Source organism: Primulina eburnea, chromosome 5 (assembly GCF_022965805.1).
Source record: "Primulina eburnea isolate SZY01 chromosome 5, ASM2296580v1, whole genome shotgun sequence".
NCBI lineage: Eukaryota > Viridiplantae > Streptophyta > Magnoliopsida > Lamiales > Gesneriaceae > Primulina > Primulina eburnea.
The window spans coordinates 2,601,456-2,622,061 of NC_133105.1; the positions used below are offsets into that span (position 1 = coordinate 2,601,456).

Genomic DNA, 20,606 nt, shown 5'->3' on the forward strand with positions numbered 1-20,606 from the left:
ATGTTTCATTAGGCTTTAAGCTTTATTAAAACAAATTATGATTAATTAGACTCCCACTTTAATATAATATAAGAATAGATGACATTGCTTGTTTATTTCTTTATTTATTTATTAAAGATAAATAATTGAGAAAAAGGACATGTTATTATTGGGTGAGTCTATGCTACATCAGGAGTAGTTCTCTCGGTTTTTGTTTTGTATAAAATGATCGACCTGATCATCTCAAAGTATAAACACACCAAAAGTTCTAATCTCAGTATAACATAGACTCACTCGATGTTGTTGGCCTTTTCCGTAACAAAAGTTAGTGGCAAGCTAAAAGAAGGGAGGGACCATTAATCGCTTGATTCACTAATTTTTAACATTTGTTAATCAATTGTAATTCAACCTTTTGCTGTTGTTGTTATCATTAACTTTATTTTACATTTATTGGATGTGTACAATTTATTATATTTTTTTAAAATATATTTTGACTAAAATGCAAAATCTAATTATCTTAATGATATCATTGATTCAAAATATATGTATGAGATAGTATGTATTGGTTTGAGTTATGTTGGGATATAATTACAGTTATAAATATTAAAAGATATTTAATTTATAATATTACCCCTTAATATAATATTATTTCCTATTGAGAATACAATTGTTTTTATTCCATTGCTATGTGGAAGTAATCAGTTATTTGATCATCTTCGATCTATACATAGCAATGACGATAACCCATTTTTTTTTTTTTGCTATTTTTACGTTTACTTTGGTATCGCGAATGTGATTTTTCGATCTCATCCTATTCAGTATATGAAGCAAGAAAGTTTGATTATTTAAAACGTCTTATTGACAAATCTTTCGCAATCATGATCTCGATCATTATAAATTCGAGTTATTTTTCTGGAAAAGTGTATTCTTCATCGTGAGTGTTTGTCTCTTACTCTCTCTGCAAGTGATTTTCAGTCTTAGTCTGTTATTATTTTTTTTTTTACAAACATTAACGTGTATATTGTCACAACAGTATTTTCAATATAAAATAACTAAAATTGTCAAAAATCGAATAAGGTGTGGCTTATTAATTTATGCATGGCAACATAAAAAAAAATCAAATTATTTATATGGCCAACAATGTACAACTGTTATTTGAATGTTACCACATATAATTATAAAAAAAGGAGTTAGAAATAAATCCCATTAATTTTTTTTGTTAAAATTAAGATATTCTCCCACTCCCCTATTCCTCAGACATGATAACAGTTCACACCAGCTACGTTATCATCCGAGCTGTATTTCATAGACAGCCCAATAGGCTCTGCATCATAATTGGATTAATAAATTCGACTCAAAAATCTGGTTGAGCCGGTCTCATGGGTCGTATTTTGTGAAACAAATTTCTTATTTGGGTCATCTATGAAAAATATTACTTTTTATGATAAAAATATAATTTTTTATTGTGAATATCGGTAAGGTTGACTCGTCTCACAGATAAATATTCGTGAGACCGTATCACAAAAGACCTACTCTAAATTTAATTAGTATTATTTAAAAGAATTGTGTAATTTATTAACTTGTAATTCTTATACAAATTCACGACGTGTGTGTGTATATTGTGAGGGTTATGTTTCTATTGAAACTTTTGGATTTGAAGGAGGGTTAAAACCATTTATTTTAAAATAATTAGGGTACGGAGTTAATTTCGAAATTGAAACCCAAAAAAAAAAATTTTGATCAATACAATTAATTTCATATGTGCCATTCTAATTTAGAGAATTGAATGCAATTTGAAATTATATATCAAATACACTAGTCAAAGTGGACCTTTAATTTAGTATTTGTTACATGACTCGTACTTATCAAAAATCAAAATGGAATATTCATACCCGATTCGACACCCATTTGTACCCATCCCAAACGGGTCGGGCACTGTTAGACCCTGATCCATTGCCTCAAGCGAGCAAATAAAAAGTAGCGGGCTACATATGCTAGTACACGCTGGGCTTTGTGGTTACAAAATATTCATAAAACCAACAAATAATACTCCATAGGTTTTTAAAGGCCCAAAAGAAATATATCAAATCTCACACAGAAAATGGACCTTAAAGTCCATATCCAATTCAGTTTAATTTCGCAACACTTGAGCAATCCAGCATCCAAATTCCAATTCGATTGGCTCCAGCCCAATTGTCGTTCTCTCTCGCTCTCTCCTAGAAACCCTAGATTCTACCCTCTTTCTGGGAGCTGGAATTCACTGATTCCGCCAACGAATGGAGTGCTAGCATTGATCTGGGTATCTCGGTAACCGTCATTTTAACCGGTATATTTTTTTCCCATTTTTCATCTTTATATTTTCGGGTATGTATGTCTTGACTCTTGAATGTGAGGTTATATTTGAAGTTCTTATTTGTTTATTCGGTTCTTATTTTTGAAGTTCCAAATAATGCTGTTCATCCGTAATTTCGTGCTTAATTTATGCACTAGTTTTCAGGAGATTTTTGTTTGAGAATAAATTAAATGGAATCGGAGCTTCTGATTTTGTGGGTTTACCAAACGCTGCATCTGGTTTCTGCAAAGGTTTATGGTGGTTGACCTTGTAGGCGAGTATGAAATATCAATTCTGCCCTTTTATTTTGACGTGGAGGAGGACAGTGGCAGTGGGTCAGTTTCGAATTATCAAAACTATTTTTTTTAATAAAATGATATTTTCCATATATTTCAAATATAAAGAAGTATTTTTTTTATCAAAAATAAATAACCATAATTATTTTACAAAATTTTCCAAGTCGATCCATTTCTTCTCTTAAAAGCAAGGAAATGCATTTCAGTTCAAACCTGTAACTAAATCGTTACTGGATTATTTTCAAATGTTATGTTTAAAAAAAGTACTTGTGAATTTCAAAAAAAAATTTAAAAATTGTTTTAAATTTAAAAATACGTTTGGATCATTATTGTATAAAATAAAAATTTAATTGTAATTTTTTTCTCACTTTTTTGTTTGCGATTGAGAGGTTTTTCTGTTTTTTTTTATTGATTTTATTTTTATTTATTTTTTCTCATTTATAAAACGAAACTTGAAACACTGAAATTCTCATTTAAAATACCTTATAATAATAAATAAAATCGTCGATCAAATTAATTGTAAAGTAAATTTGATGAAATAAACTAACAATATTAATAAATAGTATTTGATTAGACTAGCTCACACACGACCTTTGAACCTAGCCCACTACTCGACCTCTAATCCGCCACCAGCACGACCATCGAGACCACCGCCAAGACAGGTACCACCACCCAGTCCACCATCGGCACCTGCGCCTAGTCCTCCACCATGGCCAATCCTGTCACCAGCTCCACCCCCACCTAGCCGGCCCCCATCGTCACCAACTCCACCACCTCGACTCCCGCCATGTACTATTGCACCACCTCCTAGAACACCATCTCGACCTAGCCCCTGTCGTGAACAGTTCCATCACCTAGACCTCTTCCGTGCCCCTAGTCTACCACCATGGCCCAACCCACCGCCCACAACCTAGACCTCCGCCACCCCCAAGAGAGAAAAAAACCAGGGTTCCATTTTTTCCGGAGATGTGAGACAATTTCCAAAAGTAATCCCGTGTTTTAAAACAAAACCACTAAAAAACCACGAATCATTTAAGAGAAATAATGCTAGAGGCACTATAAATATATCTAACAAGCGATATATAAAACAATTACATGGTGAGAATTTGTTATTTTTTCGCTAGAATTTGTATTTAATTTATCATAAGATTTTTGATAAATGAAACTTTTGTATTTAATTTTGTGTTTTAAAAATTGTTGTACAAATTTAGTTGTACACGCAGCATTCTTCTCTTTAAAAACTATGCTTAAAAACACTTTTTAAAAAGACATTTCCATAATTTTTTGCCAAAATCTGGACCAAACATATTTAAAATATTTGTTTTCCATTTATAAAACACTAAAACATCCTTAAAATGTTTATCCAAACAGAGCCTAAATGGTTTTGTTTCAGCTCCAATTTCCATTTGAGAATTTTGCTTGAATCTGTGTAGCCCTAAGATACTATACTCTTTCTACTTTCTAATTTTCACTCTTGTAATTGTGTGAAAACTTCTACGACAAGTACAAATTCTTTAATTTGAGAAAGATTTTTCATGTAAATCATGTGTTTTTGTTCATTTGTTTCCCTTTCAATATTTTCATTTGGTGTTCCAAAGGGCACCCGGGGAGCTCACTTCAATGATGGGTTGTTGGACCATGCTAGTTTCAACTCTAGGCACCCTTTGTGTCCTTTTTAGCAACTATGATTTGTCTTGAATGTATGGTAGCAAGGGCTTGACCTATTTTCGTTATTGCAGATAAATTGGCGAGCTAATTTTTCTGAAAATGGAGATGGAGACCAGGAAACCTGTCCTGAATTACGTGCCAGTCACTATGAAACCACAGCACATTGATTCCAAATTACAGCTCGACATGATGGAGATTCAACCTGACATCAGAGAGACACCCCCGAATAATTTTGCTGAAACAAGTCATCTGAAACATCATATTGCCAAGGGAACTTGTTCAGTTGCCCTATTTAATCAGAAGAAAAATCAGTCAGCCCCGAATAGTGCACTTTCAAAGACCAGCTGTTATTCTGCAACCCCGAAGCAACGCTACCAAACAGCCAGTGTTCCTGACATAGTAATCAATTCTAATCATATTCGACGCGAGCTTGCTAGTATGATTACTATGCATGAATACCCGATCCACATGGTGGAGCATTCTGGTTTTGTGGCATTTACTCAGAATATACAGCCTCGATTTGATTCAGCGGGCTTCAATACGGTTCAAGGTGATTGTGTGGCAATTTATCTAAGGGAAAAGCAGAACATCCAAAAGGTGATTAACAGGATGTCAGGGCGTGTTTGCCTTATGCTGGATTTATGGTCATCATGCCGAAATATTGGTTACATGTTTGTGACTGGGCAATTCATTGATGGTGATTGGAAGCTTCAAAGGAAACTTCTTAATGTTATAATGGAACCATATCCAGATTCAGACACAGCTTTCAGCCACTCTGTTGCTGCATGCCTATCCGACTGGAATATGGACGGCAAATTATTTTCGTTAACTATCAATCAACCGTTGAGCGATTTTTCAGTTGATAAATTGAGAAATATGCTCTGTGTTAGGAAACCCTTATTGCTTCATGGCCAGTTGTTGGCTCAAAATTGCCTTGCTCGTTTTTTAAGCAGCATGGTCCAAGATGCTTTAACTTCTCTGCAAGGCACGGTGAAGAAAATTCGGGACAGTGTGAAGTACGTGAAATTTTCAGAATTGCACGGGGACAAGTTTCTTGATCTCAAGCAACAACTTCAAGTGCCTAGTGCCATGTCTCTTGCTGTTGACGACCAAACAAAATGGAACACGACTTACACAATGCTGTTGGCCGCTTTAGAATTAAGGGAAATCTTCACTTGCTTGGATACTTTGGACCCCGATTACAAGAACTCCCCGTCTATGGAAGATTGGAAGGATATAGAGACTCTCTGTACTTGTATGAAGCCACTCTTTGAAACTGCCAATCTTCTTGCCACAGGAGAAAGTCTCACAACAAACTTGTTCTTCCATGAAGTTTGGAAGATTCAACTGGAGTTGGCACATGCAGCTACAATTGAAGATCCGCTCATCATTAGCCTTACAAAATCAATGCAAGAGAAATTTGAGAATTACTGGAACAGCAGCTGGATTGTTCTGGCAATAGCTGTAGTTATGGATCCCAGGTTCAAAATGAAGCTAGTCGAGTTTAGTTTTTCAAAAAATTATGGTGAAGAGGCTGCCTTTTATATAAAAACTATCGAGGATGGTATCCACGAGCTTTTTCTTGAATATGTCTCTCTTCCTCTGCCTCTAACGCCTGCTTATGTTGAAGAAGCAAATGGGATTACTGTCAAACTAGAGGATCCTCATGGAATTGGAATCTCAAGTGACGGTCTCGCACTTACACAATTTGATGTTTATATCATGGAAACGACTAGCCAGCAGTCAAAATCCGAGTTGGATCAGTATTTGCAGGAGTCCCTTTTGCCTCGTGTTGGTGAATTTGATGTTTTAGGCTGGTGGAAAGTGAACTGTATGAAATACCCTACTCTTTCTAAAATGGCTTGTGATATCTTGTCTATTTCCGTTTGTACTGTTCCTGCTTCATCAGTATTTGATACTAAGAACAAGGAGATGGATAGTTACAGAAGTTCTTTACGACCTGAGACAGTGGAGGCTCTTCTATGTGCAAAGAATTGGCTTGAATCGCAGCAGAAAGCTGAAACTCCTGCTCCCCTAGTCAAAATGGAGGTTCCTGCATAGATTCGAGACACTATTTTTGGTTGAGCCATGCTGGAGAGTAATTCGAGACGCCCTTTTTAGGATGATGAGGGGGGTGATGATTCTTGTGGTCAAATCTCAAGATTGAACATAATCAATTGAAATATTTTTTTCAAGAATGTTCACTTTGATTAGACCCATTTATTGATGTAAAGCAAATTACAAAGAATGACATTATACTTGGATGATATATTGTTCGATAAAACAGAAGGTTATTCGCTCAGTTGTTTAATTCTTTTTTAGGTGGTTGAGGTGACGAGCAATACATAACAATGTAGTTATCCTCATGTTTTTCCGAATTTTAGGCCCCACCCGACTTGGGCAACCGTCGCTGTTTTTGGCTGCTATCTTCGTTTACCTGTCAAATATTTTCTTGCAACTAAAATGTGAAATGTACGTTTATTTGTTAATCAAGACAGCAACACTTTTTATTACATTGCAGATACAGTGGTAGCCAACTCATAATTCTACGATACAAGTATCCTCGGTAGGAAGATTATAGCAGAATGATGACATTTCTAAGATATTATTTTTATTCTTTTTGTGTAAACGTACATCTAATCCTGAGGAACCAACTTTAAACCACTGGATTAATTCTGCGAAAGAGACCATTCATTTGATTTCAATGTTCAGAGCCTCATGAAATGATCACACACCATCATACTCATCAGCGATCCTTCGCCGCTAAATTCACAGTTCAATCTCAACGTGGTGGACCTTCTGATCATCTGGAGGCATATCGACCAGGTTCAATGTCACCAAGCCAGAGGCTGCATCATATTCGAAATCGACCACAGATGATCCGGCACTGCACTTTCTAGGCTTAACCGACAAGTAGACACCAAAACGCCCACGACCCTTTACCTCCATGGCAACAACTGCCACGGCCTCAGAGCTCAAGTTCTCGATTTTCCCTCCAACCCCACTCTCGAGTTCAGCCAGCTGTGCAACGGTTCTGACCTCGTATTTCACCCCTTCGATTGCTCCACCCCCATTGAACATGTCGATGAGCCCCAATGGCGCGAAGTTGAATCCAGGTGCTAGTATTTTAATAGGTGTAACCGTGAAAAGTTCATGCTCCAAGACCTTGAGTGAGATCGGCATGGCAATATTATACGGAAGGCAGGTGACTGTACCGGCTCGGTGCGAATACAAAGCTACATCCCCTTTCCAGTTGGAGTCGAGGGCAACTTGGGATATGAGATGGACATCACGGCCCCGTATATAACCTGTGATTGCTTCAGGTTTAGTTTTGTGGAATGTGTTCTTTCTTTCAACACTGTTCCACGCTGCACCTTGGCAATTGTATACTCCAAGTACACCTGTATATTTGTTTATGTTCCATATCTTCAAGAGGCTGGAAAAGAAAATGTCGTCACCAATTTTGTTGCTATAATAGGGGAAAAAACTTTTGGGAAGGTAAAAGTATTAACATATAACAAATTCGGCATGTTCTGATTAAAATCAACTACAAGATTGAGCACCGGTTCAACATCATGATGCAACATAGCATCCTACTATGGCTACAGAATCAACTTCACTACATCAATTCTCAGCGATTGAAGAAGTTTCTCACCTAACTCCATCACGAGATGGATCGGAAAACAAGCAATCCTTCGTGGGCCGACCCGGCAAACGAGCTCGAAGAATCGAGCCATCTGGTAAAACAAGCTTCTTAAGAAGATCAAAGTTGTGTTTCCCAGGTGCATCACTGTTAGAGAAGGACATTATCTCAGTACTTTATGCAAATTCAAGAATATGACACCTTCGTTAACATCAGGGCGGCTAGGATTTGTACAAAAATAACATTCAAAAGTTGGAAATATTTTTCAGTTGACCCTCGCCCTCCTACTGGATTTACCCCTAGTTAACATGAAGACGGAATAGAGGATATGGGCAGTCACCTCACGTAGACAGGTCCACCGCTGATGGCCCTAGCTGATCCATGGTACTCGGCTGCCGGGTGGAAAGAATGGAACATATCCCAATCAGGTAACATGATGTCTCCAATGAAAACAGTGTTATATGCAACGGCAGCAATGTGGATCGTGTGTGATATCGGATCACGCGGGTAGAAATCATCTGATGCTCTCACAACAGCAGTTTGTTTTGAGCTATTTTGCCAATCGCCGCCACAACATTTTAAAAGTTAAGCACAAGATATACAGTTAATTAATGTTCAACCACAAAAGTATTTCCATTAAGTAGTCTCCTAATTAAGACACACGTATATAGTTCAATAAAAGCTTGTAAAGACTGAAGAGAGTACCATAAGCTGCTGGTTTTCATCACCATGTATGATCTTTTTCTTAGATAATTTCAATTTTTGCATATTTTTTGAGTTGTAACAGGAAACTTGTTGACACAGAATCATAGTGTATCTCACTAGAACACTATAAATACATGAAAAAAGCCAATAAATAGAGAAGATTATCAAGAATCTTTAAATCGGAGGCATACCAGTAAAAAGATTCAAGATTGTGGCTCATGCAAGCGATGATCTCATTCCCCGGGAAATTCCTGGCTACCGAAGCATCAAGAGCCTGATGATACAGCCTTGTCAACTCAACTCTACCTCCATTTCCAGCACCAAGAGTCTCCAATATACACTGTGCGTCCACTTTCACCCCATCTACCCCAGCCGATGCCAAATAGCTATGCAACTCATTGTAAAACTTGTAAACATTCTTTGGATTGACCAAACCCAACCCCTGCAACGCGATGGCATCGGTTTTCCACCCTGGTTCGTTCTCCATTACCCCTTTGCATAACTTCGGATATATCATAGCCGATTCATACTCCTCCATCTCCTTCACTCCTGGCCTCACACCGCCCCAATATCCTGTGATCGCGTGCCACACATATACATATTTCAATCCATGCTTTTGTTTCGCTATGTTTACAATATTCTTGATCCCGATGGTAGGATCCTCCTTGTTTTGGAACTTATTGTTTTCTTTGATTCCGGTTAGCCTCAAAAGCTTTGGTTGCTTCACTTGTGATGCTTCTTCCTCGATTTCTTTTGGTTTATCCTCATCGCCTCCCACTGACTGCCATCCGTCATCGATTATCACGAATTTTGGAGGTGTCCCACCAGCCTCAAGACTATGAAGACCGGCCTCCACACCTTCTTGAGTCACCTCTTGGTAAAAAGCATCCCAAGTACACCACCCGAAGTAATCCACAATTTGAGGCAATTTCTTCTCTTGTCTTAACTTAAACGTTCCGAGATGGAGTTTCACAGCCGTTATCGCCTCGTTTATGGCTCGGAACGGATCGGTACCAGCACTAATATACACCGAATGGGTGAAATTCGACGCCAAGATCTCATTATCTCCACTCTCTAAGCATAATTCAAGCCTATCCCCCTCACTGCCCTGCAGACAAGCTTTAAATGGCCCTTCAATCAAAGGCAAAAATACTGTATAAACAATCTTATTTTCTTCATCCCCGTCAACATCCGACTCCAAATGGGATCCATCCTTAGTTTCCACCAGCAAAAACTGTGTCTCCAGCGGAATATCACGCCCTTTATCTCCCATTCTCTGTGCCATCCACCACAACTTGAACCTGAAGCACGCCAAAAACCGCACGTCGCGCAACGTCCCGAGCGACACCACATGACGGCTGCTGTCCTGGTCGAAAACCGCCCCCATGAACAGCCCCTCCACCGGCCCCGCCGCGGCGCCGGAGGTGGCCATCACATTTTCCGGCACGTTGTCTAGTATGGTCCTGTGTCTTACAACGAGCTTCCGATCCACGATACGAATTCCGGGCTTGATCGTCATTGCTAACTCTTTACTGAACAACCCTGCGACAAGAAAAAATCCCACGTTAATATCAGCAGAATATAGCAAGCTTTAGAGCTCCATGTAGCAATGCTAGAAGAAATTAAGAAAACTACACTGCGCAACAAACATCAGACACTTGCTGACCTTCAAACACAAGTACAGAAGATGAATGAGTATACAATCTAGACAAGATATCTATCTAAAATGCTGGAGAATTCATTAGGTGACGTACCTAATATTCAGCAAGAATGTGATTAGGTGAAGAAAAAGCTGTTCAGGAAGAGAACGATATCTCTCTTCCGTCAAAGAGGGAGAATAATGGGAAATGAGAAATGCACGCAAATAATAAACGAGAAATGCGAGTATTTATAGAGGATTTGAAACATGCAGCAAGGGACTCTCTATATTTATTTATTTATATTTATATATAATAAAATGTGTGATTATCCACATAATATATGAGTCATACCTGAAGAAAGTTTTGAAACCTCATGGATGATATGGGCGATACGCAGATTAAATTGTCGAATTTTAGTTTTAGTTTATAATTTTTTTAAGATTAAATTGTTGAATTTTAGTTTTAATTTATAATTTTTTTAAAAAAAAAAAACTATTTTTTCTAACATTGTAGTTATATCTAGATGTCGTTTATATATCTAAAATTAAAATTTGACGACAAATATAAAAATTTGGAAAGGACCCACCGATCACCTAATTAAATTCAATTATTGAGGGTGAACACACGACCTAATTAGTAGTTAGGATAAGTTTGATTGATCATTCGTCTTTACAAATTTATGCAACAAAATTAAATATAAATTTTGAAAATTAATTTAAATAATACCAAAATAATAGTCATGTACGTGATTTAAATATAAGTAGGTCTCTTGTTAGACGGTTTCACGAATCTTTATTTGTGAGACGAGTCAATCTTACCAATATTCACAAAAAAGTAATACTTTTGAACAAAAAGTAATATATTTTTATGGATGACCCAAATAAGATAATCGTCTCACAAAATACGATCCGTGAGACCGTCTGAAACAAGGTTTTGCATTTAAATATATTATGATAAGGTAGGATCATATAACCTTTATATAAAGAAGAGGTGCGAGTTGCTAACAACCCAACTAATATGCTACCGTGCCGTGAATGTATTTAATTTGATCAAATCTTGATTTTCAAAAGTATATAAAAACGATTACTTTATAAAATAATTTTTTTTTAAAAAAAAATATCCTTTAGAGACCATGGTGATCGATTTATAAAATTTGAATTCATAATTGGTTCAATAGATGAATCCCCCTTTTAACTTTGGATCCATGAATTTTTATGTTGCAATATAATATTATTGAGACCCTTCTAAATTAATGACAAAGTGGATGAAAATATTTCAATTTTTTTACCGAATTATTTTTATTTATTATTCATATCAATTTTTTTATATAATTATAAGAATTAATCACATATACCACCCTTGATATTCACCATAATTACAAAAAAATCAACTAACTTCAAAAATTACATATATTACATCTAGAGTTTATGAAATGCTATTATTTACATACATTAATCTTAAAACTTGCATATATCTCCCTTGAAATATGTCAATCTTACAATTATTCCTCAAATATGAGTATTCAAAAAAATAGTTCGATTTAGTTTTATTTTAAATATATTTAAATAAAAAAATAAAATACAATAAAATAACAAATTGAAAAATCACATTAAATATTTGTTAGTTGACATGAGTTACACAAGTTCAAAATACATCGAGTAAATTATAATATTTTGATTTTTTAACGTTCAAAACCAAAATAAAATTTATTTTTAAATTTCCCTAAATTAGTTTTATAAACATTCGTACTCTTTAATATCATGAACAAGATGTAATAATTATAAGGTATAAAATAAAAATAAAAAACTAAGATGACGTGTATGTAATTTTTAGATTAACAAGTGTAAACATACGTAAGATTGATACAAAGATATATATAATTTTTAAAATTAGTTGATTTTTTTGTAATTTTGATAAACTTGAATGGAGCTACATGTAATTAACCATATTTAATTATAATACAAGATACCATATTAAAGTCATTTGATTAAAATAATAAGTAGCCGTGAGAAGACGAACACTGATATTGATGTAATTAATTATTATTTTTCAAATTATTCGAGAAGAGACGAATATTATATTTATTAAAACACGTGTTATGTGAGTTAAAATTTAAACGTAAACGAAAACGAAAACGAATATATCACGGAATCCGAGAATTTTATTACTTTCATACGTAGAATATTAATATTCAAATAATTACTTTTCCTTCCTAAATATAAATATCGTGTTTTCTGTTAAAATCAGTGTTTCCGTAAAAAATATAATTGTTTGTCCAGATACTATTCTATTTATTATATTTGTGACCGCGTTGAGTTTGTATTTATTTGAATACTAATTGGTCGGACTATTAGGCTAATGAGTTCGAAAATATGCGTATCTATCTGTTGATGTTGTTTCGTATCTTATAGATATCAATTTTACTTTTTCCATAACTTTTTTCATATCCCTAACAAGACAATATCACTTGTTAAGATCTGAAATCATTTTCGCATTTTTCATCTAGACAAACAGATCAATCGGTGTGACGCCAACAACTTAACACAGAATAACTTGTCAAAAACGCTCTTCATAATATCATTCTCATTCATATACTCTTAATTCGATATTTCTGTTTTTAATTCTTACAAAACATATAGTCAATTTTTCATATTTAATATTATTTTATCAATCTACCGTCATCATTAACTATGAATTGATGCTGATTGTCGAGGTAAATCAATATGTCTCCAGGTTTCAAAAAGCATAACAATGCAGTCAAATTTTGTCTGCTCGCCAGCTAATATTTTTTAAAAATTTAATTTAAACGGGTTAATTTTATTTGGTATATCAATCAAATTCTTACAATTAGCTTTGATTAAACCAAAATTTTGACTTTGCCTTGATTTATATAAATTTATTTTCGTACAATTTTTTTCTATCAGTATTAAAATAAAATACATTCTCAAAAAAAGAACTAAATTAAAATATCTAGATCTACATGAATTAAATGGGTAAATTTACTTCAAATCTTCACGTCAAAACTTAAATATGCATTCAATTTTTATCTGTGAAATTATATGTTTTTACTCTTCGATCCACAACAAAATATGTGTTGCACTCCTTGATCCCGTGTTTCTTTTATCGGATGAAAAACGATACAAAATATTAATATATAATATATAACTTTTTAGTATTCATCACACGTTTCTCTTTAGATGAAACTCAATAAAAAAATTAATGTAAGATTTTTTAGTATTCAAACATGTTGATATTAATAAAGTTATTTCAAATTTATACTCAAAATATTATCTTTTATATCATATATAAATCGGTTGGTACTCAATATTATACATAAGTACCATATTTTCAGTGTTTTTTATATATTTTCATCCGAAAAGATAAAAGTCTAATTAATACCAATATTGTTATACATTTTTTGGTACTAAAAACATCATATATTAGTATCATATCTTAAAAAATTTGTATTCATATATCTTATATTAGTTTCATATTTTTTTATGTTTTATACTAATTTTATTAAAAGAAATCACGTGGACCCATGAAGTTCAAACATATTTTTTTGACACGATCATTAAAGGCAAATTTTTGTTGGATTTTAAAGATTTTTGAGCAATTTACGATATTAGGTTGAAAGTTTATTTGGAGCCGACAAGAGAAATTACAGTTCGATTTGATTGCTCATTACGACACATGATTTGTCTCAACAGAGTTTCTCCTCTTGTTTCCTTTCTTATTTTTTTAATCACAATTTTAGGTTCAAGAAACATAATTACGGAAAATTGATCGTTCACATAACCGACGTCTATGAAATGTCAGCACTAAAATAATGATACTTGTTTGATTCATGATATATATTTTTGGCTCATCAATTGTTTAACTTTAAGTTTTAGTTTATTATCTTGTTAGAGTTTGGTTTTGATTAGGTCTCTTGTGAGACGGTCTCACGAATCTTTATCTGTGAGACAGATCAATCATACCGACATTCACAATAAAAAGTAATACGCATGGACGACCCAAATAAGATATCCGTCTCACAAAATACGACTTATGAGACCGTCTCACACAAGTTTCTTGCCTTTGGTTTTTGTACATCTACTGACATTTTCGACTATTTTGACCATATTTCTGATATAATATCAAATATGTAACAATGTTTGAAATACATCAGCATTTTTTTGTAAGGTGTCAACACTCCGGCAATAAGATTAAAAGCAAAATAAATATAAATAAAGTTGTTGCACCAAGCCAAACTTTAAAAATCTTGTGGACCAAAGCTCAAAATGTAGCAATTTAATATATAAAATAATTATTTTCTCTTAACGGGTCTTTTGATGAAAATCCTGATCGAGGAAATAAATGGATGAAAAGAAATGTAGAAAGATATGTTTGGATGGAGCTTATCTTCACACCAACTTTTAATGTTAAATCATTGTCGTATAATGTGAGAATTCTCTGATGAAGCAGGTCCCTTGACAATGGACATCACCATATTATTTTCAGATTCCGGTCTCCATCTTTGCTTCTGGCTAATTAAAAAAATTCCTCATCGCCACCTGCGGATATTAAATCATCATCCCCATCCCCGCCCTCGTCCCCGTCCCAATCATCGTTTCAAATATCCATTAAGTTGGCCAATGCGTATTATTGTTAACATTACTACTAAATAATTATTATTATTATAATTATCGTCGTACGCTCGAATATAGAAATATCATTCTCATTCCCCTCTTGAATTGGTTCGGTTTGGCTAACATTAAAAAACGGTTAAATCGGTTTTGGTTAATTCGGTTTGATTTGTCACTGAATTAACCGAATGTTCACCCTCATTTTTAGGTAAGGGAAATAATATTTTTTTTTACCGTAACTCAATTTTTATTTTTTATTTATCTATGTTATGATAAATCCACGGTCTAATTTATATATATATATATTAGTCTTTTTCCATCAAATGTAAGTCAACAATGTTCGACGTCACATTAACAATATTTGGTGATGTATAATCAGTTTTCGATGTCACATTAATATTTCAATGAAAATTAGAGAATGACAACAAAATAACAAATTACTGAACTAAAACTATAAATTGGTCGACAATATGACAAAAAATATAAAAATTATACCATTATAAAGCTTTTAATATTCTACATAAAACAATAAATCATTGAAAAAGTTCAACAGTTTCGAAAATTTAGAAATTATCAGTGATAGTTGTCGAATAACAAATCAAAATCAAGCGTCCTTAAAAGTTTTTTTTTTAAAAAAAGAAGTAATTGGCACGCTGCTTTATCTGCCTAGTCATTATATATCTTGATGGAGAAATGTACAGGAAAATTGTTGTTAACGACTGAATTATAACAAAAAACTAAACGTATTATTAAAATTAGCAAGTGTAAACACTTAAATAATTAATTAAAATTATCCATATAATGAATATATTTAATAATTTTAAAAAAAATTATATCATTTTGAGATCATGTTCAAAAAGGATAATAATCTTGAGGTTAGATTGAATTATTTACCATTACGTTTGATTATTGATTGAGTGAAATTATTACAGATAAAAAATAGAAAATTTATTAAAATCATATATTATTTGTCTATCAAAATTTTAAAGAATAAATTAATATTTGTTAAAAATAAAAATATTACATGAAAAATTTGATTAAATTTTATGATTATTTTCTGAACATTTTTAAAAATATTTATACTAACGTTCTAATAATAATAATAATAATAATAATAATATTGATGTATGGACGTTTAATATGCCAAAAAATCATGATGAGATTCTACACTAGGGGTGCAAACGAACCGAATCGAGCCGAATAATAGTAAAAAAGTCAGGCTCGAATTCGGCTCGAAATAGGTATATTCGAGTTCGAGCTCGATTCGAAGTTCGATAATTTCAAATATTTGGGCTCGAGCTCGGCTCGAAATGAAGTTCGAGTTCGAGTTCGGCTCGAAATATTCGAATATATTCGTGAACTATTCGAATTATTGCTCGGATATTAAGGTTTGAAAGCTCGAAATGCTCGAAATATTCGAAATGTATATATATATATATATAATTATATTATATTAATAAAATATTAAGGCTCGCGAACTATTCGCGAGCTATCGAACAAAATAATTTGGGCTCGAGTTCGGCTCGAAAAAAAAGTTCGAACGTGTTCGAGTTCGGCTCAAATTCGATAAGTTCGAATACGAATCGAATATTTATCGAGCCGGCTCGAAAAACTCGCGAACATGTTCGGTTCGTTTGCAGCCCTATTCTACACTATAAAGTAAAAAAAATACATAATATTATATAAAAAATTTATAGTTTACTTGATATTTAAAGAGTATGAAGAACTAAATATCTAAAAGTAACACAAAACCAAAATCATGATTGAAATTTAATGATGATATGATCAATGTAAATATTCAAGATATGAACCGAGTCATATAAAAATATTATTTTATACCAAAACTATTATTTTTCATTCAAGACATGAATCGAGACGACTCGTCTCATTAATATAGATTTATGAAAAGTCTCACTAGGGATGTCAATGGATCCGGGTTTTACCCAGACCCTGCAATGGACCCGTGTGTATGAGGTGGGTTTGGACCTACTAAATGGGTTATGGGGTGGGTCTCGGGTCCAATTTTTCAAACTCGTCCGGATATGAGGCGGGTCATGGGTCCTATAATACCCGCTCCATATATGTGGATATAAATATTTTAAGGATTTTAGTTTTATTAATTTTTCATTTTTTTAGTAGTTCACCTCAACCATAACGATCTTGATTATTCGGCTATTCCTATGTCAACTGTGGCATTTGAATCTGCTTTTAGCAATAGTGGAAGAATAATTGCTTCTCATCTTAGTAGACTTAAATATTGCCTACTCGTTGATTTTATATTGATATGTTTAAATTATGTTATGACTTATTTTTTGGGATGTCAAGATTTTTTTGGAGAGCTAGTAACTCTTTTTTTTATGTGATTATTTATGTCGTGAAAATACTTTGTTTGTTATTATTAAGTGTGGTCGAAGACATAAATTAATTTTCCACAATGTTGTATTTAGAGGATTTGTCTGTTTCATAATTCAGTCATGTGAGAAGAAATATTATTTTTTAATTTTAAAAAAATTCGGGTCTCACGGGTCTCAGGGTCTATCCGGCCTCGTTTCATATTCGAGGTGGGGTGAGTCCGAAATATATTTAATCGGAGTGGGGGGTAATGGGTCAAAGTTTTTTTGATAGAGAGGATGTTGGATTTAGCCAAGTCCGCCCTATACCCACCTCATTGACATCTCTATGTCTCACATTAGATTTACCAAACCAATTTAAGTAGATTTATTTTTTTCTATCTTGAGTAATTTTTCGTAAATATATTGACATACGATTTACTTAGATTATTGGTTATATTAAAATAATTTTATTAGTATTTTTTTCAAAAACATATTATAGCGATTTTTTTTTCAAATAATTATTTTTTTAATAATATTTATTTAAACTGATTAAATTAATTACAAAAAAAATTAAATACTTTTATACTCGTAATTATTTTCTTTGTCATCGTAGATCCATGTTTCTCGAATAATTTATTTTAGTGAAATAATAAATATTTGTACTCTTATCTTTTAATATAATTAATACTTTAATTATATATATATATATATATATATATATATATTATAATTTTGTTTAATATTGTTTCAAAATAAACATATGAGAAATAATGAAAAAAATTGTTATTTTAAAATTAATTAATTAATGATATTGAAAAGTGAAATATTATTTTATATAACACTATATATATATGGAAATATTTGTATTATTATTTTGGAGAATATTTGTTATTTTGTATTATAAGAAAAAATAAATATGTTATTACATTATATTTTAATTGAATAGGTGACACTTTTAGGTATTAAGATATGATTAAGAAAACCATACAATATTTAAAACGCCAAATAATCACATATTTAGATATAATATAATATACATGTTAAAAAGTGTCTTCCATAAAATTTGATTGAAAACTATATTTAAAAATATGGAAAACGTAACTTAAAATTCCTTTGAATAATGATAAAAACTTGTGTGAGATAGTCTCACAGATCATATTGTGTGAGACAGATATCTTATTTGGGTCATCCATGATAAAATATTACTTTTTTATGCTAATAATATTACTTTTTATTGTGAATATCGGTAGGGTTGACCCGTCTCACAGATAAAGATTCGTGATACCGTCTCACAAGAGGCTACTATCGAATAACAGTAAAAACAAAAACTAATCAGGAATCATAACTCAAGCTCGGGTGATTGAATTTGAAACCGAAATTTTACCCGATCAGATTTTGCGTAAAATATGCAATCCGTGTAAAATTGATTTCTACTCATTTGAGCTAGAGATATATGTAAAATCACCACACACACAAAACTAGTTATCACAAAACTCATATAAGATGTTCTCATCGATCAATTTTGTAAGATATATATTCGACTCGACGGACTCATGAAAAAATAATATATTTTTGTCAAAAAAAATATTTTTTTATTTAAATTTGGATCGACCCATCTTACGGATATAAATCAATAAGATCATCTTACAAAAGACATTCTCAATAATTGTCATTAGAATCTACGACATACATGCACTTCACTGGCTCGCATATATTTTGTTTTTGACAAATGAGACTTTGGGTTTTAAAAAAAAAAAAATTAGAAAACAACTCCACAACTGAGAGCCAAGAGAATAAGTTTTCTTAAAGGAAAAAATATTTCACCAAAAGAGATCTTTTGCTTAATATAATATGATATAAATTAATATTATTTTTGTTTTGATTTGCTGAAACGTCGTAAAGTTAAAATGACATTACAAATATTTAAATGTCTTCGACCAATAATTAAGACTTGCGCTTTATTTAACTAGAGATCGAATCTCTAATAATTGCAAAAGACAAACACAAACATTTTCCCCTTCAGAAAAACACACTTGTGTTTCAAATTCGTTTCTGCCAAAAAACAAAGGAAGCAAAATCGGAACACAAGAAATTTAACATTATGGATATCGATGGATTATTCCCTACCTCCGTCATGCCATAATTAAACAACCACAAAAATACAAACAATTCTAACCCTTTAAAGCGATATTTATAGACTTTTAAAATAAATTTTTAATAATCATAGATATCGATTGGTTCGTGATAGATATGAGACGATAAATTAAAAGATACTGATAACATGTTTATTTTTAAACTCATATTATCATAAAACTTTAGCCGAACACGTGATAATGTCCTTATTTTCATGTACAATATTGGGAAAATTAAAAAACATGATAACTAGAAAAAATTTAATTCATGGCCGCCATGCTAGCTCGAAAAAGGTGTGGACTTGATGTTAGATTGCCGATTAGGAACTTGACTGAAAACGGACGAATCTAGTGGGGGATGAGAGGATATTAGTTTCTCAAGAAATAAAAATCTATAATTTAATTTATTTTTTCAGAAAATTTATAATTTATTTTTTCTCCAAACTTCCCACTTCCACGCTCAATATTCCGGTAAAAATATTTTTATCTAGAGTAACTAACTTCGATATCTTGAAATAAACAATATAAATAATCGTATCTCAGCAATGATATTTGACTGTTATTCATTATAACCAGCCTAACTAAATAAATTATATATTATGGAAATTCCTCCCTAATTGAAATAATTATTAACTGCTTTTAATTATTTTAAAAATTAAATTTTTTATTTAAAAAGAAAAAAAAAACGTAATCCAATATAAAAACACTTGTGTAGCTTTCTTTTTTTTTTAAAAAAAGAAAAGAAAAAGTAAAACACGTGTACGGTTAGTTCAAATCGTGATTTTTTATTTTTTTTAACCTTTGAAACTTTTGTCTTGGTTATTCACATGTGCTTCACAGTGTAGTACTTTTTGTTTGCGTTTGGGGTACAATTGCATGTGTTTTTCTTTGACTTTTTTCTTGAGTACGGCCGATTTTATTGTGAATTTCCTGCTCACTTTCCAAATATAGCTTATTAATAATTTCACTCACGTCTATACTATATAATAATAACATAGTCGAGCCTTTTTCATTAGATTTCTAATTATATGAATGATATAGATAGTTATTTTTCTTTTAGTTCAATTGATAACACTACGAGGATGTAAGTATTATTCCTGTATGTTTTGGGTTTGGGTATTGGGAAAGACGAAATAATCTTATTTCTCAACGATGAAGATATTCAATGAGCAATGATGTATGAAAAAACCCCATGACAATAATTTCCAAGAGGGGGACGGGCTTGTTCAGGGAAATCAATACTGAGATAG

General features: G+C 32.5%; 2 protein-coding genes across 3 annotated transcripts; one reads left to right on the top strand and one right to left on the bottom strand.

The window, feature by feature from the left end:
* The first annotated feature begins 2,099 nt into the window (after nucleotides 1–2,099).
* Nucleotides 2,100–7,065, top strand: LOC140832262 (zinc finger BED domain-containing protein DAYSLEEPER-like). The gene is made up of 2 exons (XM_073196167.1): nucleotides 2,100–2,305; nucleotides 4,347–7,065. Exon 2 carries the CDS (start codon nucleotides 4,375–4,377, stop codon nucleotides 6,334–6,336), a length of 1,962 nt encoding a protein of 653 aa, XP_073052268.1. The 5' UTR covers nucleotides 2,100–2,305; nucleotides 4,347–4,374; the 3' UTR covers nucleotides 6,337–7,065.
* LOC140832261 (probable galactinol--sucrose galactosyltransferase 6) lies at nucleotides 6,735–10,533 on the bottom strand. 2 transcript variants are annotated; one of them, XM_073196165.1, is made up of 5 exons: nucleotides 10,378–10,533; nucleotides 8,815–10,165; nucleotides 8,259–8,468; nucleotides 7,931–8,065; nucleotides 6,735–7,711 (listed from the first exon to the last, which is right to left on the bottom strand). In XM_073196165.1, exons 2-5 carry the CDS (start codon nucleotides 10,140–10,142, stop codon nucleotides 7,045–7,047), a joined length of 2,340 nt encoding a protein of 779 aa, XP_073052266.1. In that variant the 5' UTR covers nucleotides 10,143–10,165; nucleotides 10,378–10,533; the 3' UTR covers nucleotides 6,735–7,044. The 2 variants fall into 2 exon arrangements, with proteins under 2 accessions (XP_073052266.1, XP_073052267.1); XM_073196166.1 differs by having other exon boundaries at nucleotides 10,290–10,495.
* Between the last annotated feature and the right edge of the window lie 10,073 nt (nucleotides 10,534–20,606).

Coding starts and splice junctions, on each gene's coding strand:
- LOC140832262 (XM_073196167.1), top strand. CDS start 4,375: ATGGAGATGGAGACCAGGAAACCTGTCCTGAATTACGTGCCAGTCACT.
- LOC140832261 (XM_073196165.1), bottom strand. CDS start 10,142: ATGACGATCAAGCCCGGAATTCGTATCGTGGATCGGAAGCTCGTTGTA. Junction 8,469..8,814: donor AATCTTGAATCTTTTTACTG/GTATGCCTCCGA, acceptor TTGGCAAAATAG/CTCAAAACAAACTGCTGTTG. Junction 7,712..7,930: donor CCATCTCGTGATGGAGTTAG/GTGAGAAACTTC, acceptor TTTCTTTTCCAG/CCTCTTGAAGATATGGAACA.